The sequence below is a fragment of the Mesoplodon densirostris genome, chromosome X, assembly GCF_025265405.1.
Source record: "Mesoplodon densirostris isolate mMesDen1 chromosome X, mMesDen1 primary haplotype, whole genome shotgun sequence".
NCBI lineage: Eukaryota > Metazoa > Chordata > Mammalia > Artiodactyla > Ziphiidae > Mesoplodon > Mesoplodon densirostris.
Window position 1 is genome coordinate 76482207 of NC_082681.1, and position 6322 is coordinate 76488528.

Genomic DNA, 6322 nt, shown 5'->3' on the forward strand with positions numbered 1-6322 from the left:
CCCCTGTTTTCCAGCAGGACTGGCCACATATCACTGTCCTCAGAAGGGCCATCCCTGACCTTTGCCACTTCTCTTGGGTTCTAAGTAAGACGTACCAAATCATCTCGCTTATTTCCCTGAGGGCATTTGCAGCAACCTTTAAGTGCTTTGACCATTTTCTGCCATGTTTATTGTCTCTCTTCCCCACTAGAAGATAAGTTCCTTGGATGCAGGGGCTCTCTGCCTAGAAGAATGCCTGGTACAAGGTAGCCCTCCATAAATACTTGTTGAATCATCGAGTGAATGAAATGAGTAACACTTCCTCCCACAAGAAAGGGACCTCTCCCTCCCTCCGCTGACACTCCACAGGGCTCTTCACTTTTGCCTCAATCATAGCAACCAGTGGTCAGAACACTTTTGATTGCAGATGTGACCAGGAACTGAAAAAAAGGAGACGGAAAACCCAGAGAAGCCTCTGTGAGAAAGGACTTGGAGAGCATTCCCCAGCTGCTCTCCTTGTCACTGTAGTAGCCTTCTTCCTGTTGCTGGAGGGTCAGCGGCCTGGGGATTGTCTTCTGGTTTGACAGGTTTGTGGATTCACTGGCCTCAGCATGACTTCGCTGAACCTCTTTCTCCTACCGATTTCTGTTACTCTGTGGGCTGGAAGTCAAAGCCAGAGGAAGAGTTCTTGTTGACTCCTGGTCCTTGAATTGGTCCCTCTTGTCACTTCTGTCTCCAAACAATGGGCCCAGAAGCTCTTCTCGTCATCCCCACATCCCCTACCTCCCAGCAATTATGGCTTCCCCTTGGCCACTGCCTCCTCAGGTCCCTCTTGGTGGCCACCTGGAATGGTGAGGCAAACTTCATCTGCCTCCTGCCTACAAGCAACCTAGACCCTCAGGAGATGGCTCCTAAGAGTGGTGACAGTGACCACCTTGGTCAAGGCACCAGCAGTACAGCAAGCTTTTCCTAAGTCTCTGTCCCTGCCCTTTGCTTGCACCCTGTCTAGGGGCAGAGTGCTAGACTTTGCAAGCTGGCGAGACACACGTCTGTATGTCTGCTTCTCAGCCATCTTGGGATGCTTTCCAGCCAGCGATGAGAAAGTTCTCACTGCCTCATACCCCATGGTGACCCAGTCAGTTCTGAAGGTTCAGGGTTGCTCTATCATGTTCAATTGCCCAGGTCCAGCCAACGCTGCCACCACAGAAAACAGCTTTATTGACCCAAGGAAGGTGGATGGGTGGGAGTGAGGGGGAGGTGAGAATATGTGCTGGGCAGATGAAACTCCATGGCCACCATAGTCCAACCACACAGCACATATAGCCCTCTGCTGGCATTTCTCTTATTTGTATGGGCAGCCTGAGCTTTAGTGGAGTGAGGAAAGGCACTATGGTTTGATCATGTTTTTACATCTGACCCCGAAGTCCACAGTTCAATGCCTGGCTCACGGTAAATGTGAAGCCCCTACTTATGGAAGGAAAGGAGGGACGGAGGGAATGGTTGTTCTGACTCTTTTGGAACTGGTCACAACTGTCTTCTTTTTGTTCTATCAGCTCTGTCTCAGGGGCGTGTGTGTGTGTGTGTGTGTGTGTATGCATTTACATGTGTATTGATGGGTTTCTCTCCGGTTTCATTGAGATATAATTGACATATAACACCGTGTAAGTTTAAGGTGTACAACATGATTTGATATAGGTACACATCACTAAATGATTATCACAAGAAGTTTAATAAACATCCATCACCTCAGTTAGTTACACTCTGTTTTCCCCTTGTACTGAGAACTTTTAAGAGCTACTCTCTTAACTACTTTCTGTGTTGATGTTTAGTTTGTACTCTTCTAAAGATCTGATCATACCGAGTCCCTCCTTGAATGTACTGAGTGGACCCCGTGAGCTTGGGTATAGAGTCCAAGCACCTTAGCTTGCTTGTCAGGGCCCCCCACACCTTCCAGCCCCACCTCCTGCCATATACTCTTGGAGATCATGAGCTCTGTCCACACCAGATTATTAGGCATGACCAGAAGTGCCCATGCATGTGCTAGCATGCTATAGAGCCTTGGACACAGACTGATGCCTCTGTCTGGAGTTCCTTCCCTTCTGCCTCGATGTGGTGGACTGCTACTCATCTTTCAGAGCTCGCCTTCGGGGTTTTGTCTTCTGGAAAGCCTTGCTTGATTCCTACCAGGAATGGTTAGTAGCTGGGTCCTCCTTTCTGGAAGAGGTGGGACTCTAGCCTCTGTTGCCCTCTACTCTAATGGTTGCTCGCTTGCCTATCCCCTCAGCTTTTGGTCTTGTGTGGCCTCTCTGCTCCCACAATACACTCTGCTCACCTTTCCTCACCTTGCCCCACACCTCCAACACATCAACATTCACTGCTCACTTACCACACTGCCTGTCTCTGAGCCCCCAGTGCCAAGTACTGGGTAAGGCTTCCATAATTACTAGCTGGTGAACTGGGATGAGACACCTCATTCTAGAGAGATTTCAGGTTTTGTTTTTCTTTTGAACGTGGATGTGCCTTTCTTGGTTCACGTTGGGAACCTCAGCACCTTGAGGGCAGAGACAAGAGCAAACTAGTGCCTGGCTCTGGACCAGGCCCTGTCCCCAGCTCTTGATTTGGCTTACCTCACCTATCATGGAGGACAGCACTAAGGACAGGGTGCTCTTGATTCCCCCGCTTCCAGGCTGCATGAATTGAGACTGGATGGGTGGGACGAGTTGGGGGTGGGTGGGGGCTGAAGAACCCCAGGTCCCTAGTTCTCCCATAGTCTGGAACAGGGACAGAGTTTCTAGCCCAGACTGTCCACTCCCAAGGTCAACCTTGGGAGTTGACCGGTCTATTTCCTCTTGCCTCCCGGACCCCTGTATATCCCTAGGGGCCAGCAACGGTCCATAAATATTTGTGGCATGGCATTATGGATGAATGAATACGTGTTTCTGTGTTCTTTATTTCCTCTTCTGCAAGTGTTGCAGAGGAGGGAAAGAGCCGGAAAAGGGGGAGGAATCTCTGAGAAAATGGGTCAGCAGGCTGCAGTGGGAGCTTGCCCCACTCGCCCCAGCTCCAGCTCAGAGTAAGAGTTGCTGCCTTGGTGGCGGTGATGTTGGAGAGCGTGTGTGCCTTGAGGTGGGGAGAACCCCTGAACGTGAGAAAACCATTTTTCTTGGCTTTGTTTAGGCCGGGCAAGTGTATTCTCAACGCCACCCACCTTCTCTTGCAAGGTGCTTGATTTAATCATTTAAATGTTCTATGGGGAGAGGAAGGATAAAACAAAACTCCCTAAATCTAACCCAGATCCCCTCGGTCCACATGGAGCCCTTTCCCTGGCTTCCTCTTCAAACACCTCCAGCCGATCCGACAGGCTGAGGACTCACACTCCCGCCCCCCAACCTCAAGCCTCCCGCTCCCGCCCCCTCCCACCGTCCGCGGCCCCGCAGCCCCGCAGCAGCCACAGGGGGAACCAAAGAGACAGAAGCCTTCCCAGCTGCCCGGACCACAGACGCCAACACCCCCCGCCCCCCACCACACGCCGCCCGCCCGCGCCCCGCACGCTAGCCCACGACCGAGCGGCGGCCGCAGCAGCAGTGGGCTGCAGGCTGCTGCGACTCGCACCGGTGCGCTCCTGGCAGCGCTCGCCATACCAGGTGACTGGGACTCGCCAGATCGGCTGGCCCGGGGTCCCGCGCCCCAGCTCGCGCTCGCGCCCCCGGCCCGGGTTCCGGCGCCCACCCGCCCTCCTGCCCTCTCCCGCCTCTCCGCCCCCCAGCTCGCGGGAAGGGAGGTCGCGGCAGCGGCCCGGGGGCACCGGCGACCGTGGCGACAGCGGCGACAGTGGCGGCGGCGGTGGCGGCGGCGGCGGCGGCGGCGGCGGAGGCTGCGGCGGCAACCGTGGCAGAAGCGGTGGCGGAGGCCTCCGTGGCGGAGGCGGAAGCAGAGGTGGAGGCTGAGTTGGAGGCCGAGGCCTCAGCAGAGGAGGCAGTGGCGGAGGCCACCCTGGGGGAGGCGGCGGCAGCCCTAGCGGGGGAGGAGGCGGAGGCCTCCCTGGCGGCAGCGGCAGTGGCCGTGGCGGAGGCCAGTGCGGCCGAAGCCGCCGCCGCGGCAGAGGCTGCGACGCCCCCCTTGGGGGAGGCGGAGGCGGATGCGGATGCGGATGCAGATGCGGAGGTGGCGGCGGCGGTAGCGGCGGCGGCGGTGGCCGCCGCGGATGCTGATGCGGAGACGGGCGGGGGCTCCGGGGGGAATCCGGACTTTCCTATGGCTTCGCTGTACGTGGGCGACCTGCACCCTGAGGTGACGGAGGCAATGCTGTACGAGAAGTTCAGCCCGGCCGGGCCCATCCTCTCCATCCGCATTTGCAGGGACAAGATCACCCGCCGCTCCTTGGGCTATGCGTATGTCAACTACCAGCAACCGGTGGACGCCAAGCGGGCCCTGGAGACCCTGAACTTTGATGTCATCAAGGGCAGGCCAGTGCGCATCATGTGGTCCCAGCGGGACCCCTCGCTCCGCAAGAGCGGGGTGGGCAACGTCTTCATCAAGAACCTGGGCAAAACCATCGACAACAAGGCGCTGTACAACATCTTCTCGGCGTTCGGCAACATCCTCTCCTGCAAAGTGGCCTGTGACGAAAAGGGGCCCAAGGGCTACGGGTTCGTGCACTTCCAGAAGCAGGAGTCCGCCGAGCGGGCCATCGATGCGATGAACGGCATGTTCCTGAACTACCGCAAAATTTTCGTGGGGAGATTCAAGTCGCATAAGGAACGAGAGGCCGAAAGGGGAGCCTGGGCCAGGCAGTCCACCAGTGCTGACGTCAAGGATTTCGAGGAAGACACCGACGAGGAGGCCACCTTGCGATGAAGACACCCCAGGAGCGAGCCAGCCAGCAGAGCCAAACCTTGGCTCCCACCCGGTTTACAACCCCACCATCTGCCCCCCTAACCCACCAGCAGTGTATTGTATTGGGAGTGCAGGTCTCTCTCTCTCACAACCGCCCCCACCCCACTGTCTTCCTTCCCTCCATCTCTCCCTCCCTCCGCCTGTCTCAGTCCCTCTCCCTCTGTGTCTCTCTCTGACTTTCTCTCCACTCCCCTCTCGTCCCTACCCCTCCTCTCCCCTCCCTTCCCCCCACACCCACCTTGGGTGTTGTGAATAATCTTGCTAATCTGTGCCACTTGACAGGTTAAAGGCTGTCTTCTCCTTGTGGTTTGGTTTAAAAAGCACTTTCTCTCTTTGTTTATTGCACAGGTGATACAATTTCATGGTAGAAACATCAGGAAGGAGAAGGAAATCAGATGAGGGAAACCCAAGAGAATAATTGCTCCCTATGACCCTACTACCCGGAGACAACCACTTTTACCATTTCCGTGTGCTGTTTTCCAGGCTCTCTCCTCTCCTTCTCTCTCCCTCCCTTCCTCACCTCCACCCCACCTTCCCTCTTAACACACTGTTATAGAATGGTTCATGTATGTGGTGTTTCTTAATCTGCTTTTTCAAAAACTAAAACCAAACAAAAATCAACCCATTGAACTTCTTTCCACGTTATTCAACAGGCTTAGGAAACGTCATCTTCAGTGCCTGAAGAGTGTATCGATGGACCCTAACATTTCTGTAGTCATTCCTGCATTGTTGGACATTCAGGTGGTGCCTAGTTCTCTCCCTGTGTTTAAACCCAGCACTGTGTATACTCCAATGAGTGAATTCTTCCGTGTCGAGCCAAATCTTCGCTAGCATACCTGATGATCTTAACTGTGGACTTGCAGGATCCACATATGGACATTTTAAAGACTTTTCCTGTGTGTTGCCAAATGGCCCCTTCATAAGCATTGTACCAATTTGCATTCATGCCAGCCAGCTCAGCTAGTAAAAAGAGTATGCCCATTTCCCCTGCATAGTCTCCTGGTCACTGTAATTGATGTGTGTGTGTGTGTGTGTGTGTGTGTGTGTGTGTGTGTGTCTTGACCAGCTTCATGGGCTGCAAATGGTATTTCACTGTCCTTGGTTGTTTTGCTGAATTTAAATACTGTTTTTCACCTCCTTCCCCTGTGCCCACTTCCTGCCCTTTTCCCCATTCTCAGAAAAATAATTCAGCTTCATTGCAGGAAACAAATCACAAAGCGGACAAGTTAACAGAAGAAAATTAATGTCACCTATAATGAATCCTAATGAGCACCCATACCTCCCTGAATCATCTTCATCTGCACCTGCCCAGTATTTTTCATGTGATATATATGTGAATTTTAATGTATATACTGTTTCAATATCAGCTTTTTCACACATAAATATATGATATAGATAGATATAGATGTATACATAGATATTCTTGAACTTCCTTTCATGTCATTAA

General features: G+C 53.6%; 1 protein-coding gene across 2 annotated transcripts; it reads left to right on the forward strand.

Moving 5' to 3' along the window:
- The first annotated feature begins 2010 nt into the window (after positions 1-2010).
- On the forward strand, positions 2011-4836 carry LOC132482680 (polyadenylate-binding protein 1-like 2). Of its 2 annotated transcripts, XM_060087998.1 has the most exons (2): positions 2011-2034; positions 4234-4836. In XM_060087998.1, exons 1-2 carry the CDS (start codon positions 2011-2013, stop codon positions 4834-4836), a joined length of 627 nt encoding a protein of 208 aa, XP_059943981.1. The 2 variants fall into 2 exon arrangements, with proteins under 2 accessions (XP_059943981.1, XP_059943982.1); XM_060087999.1 differs by lacking the exon at positions 2011-2034 and having other exon boundaries at positions 4114-4836.
- The last annotated feature ends 1486 nt before the right edge of the window (positions 4837-6322 follow it).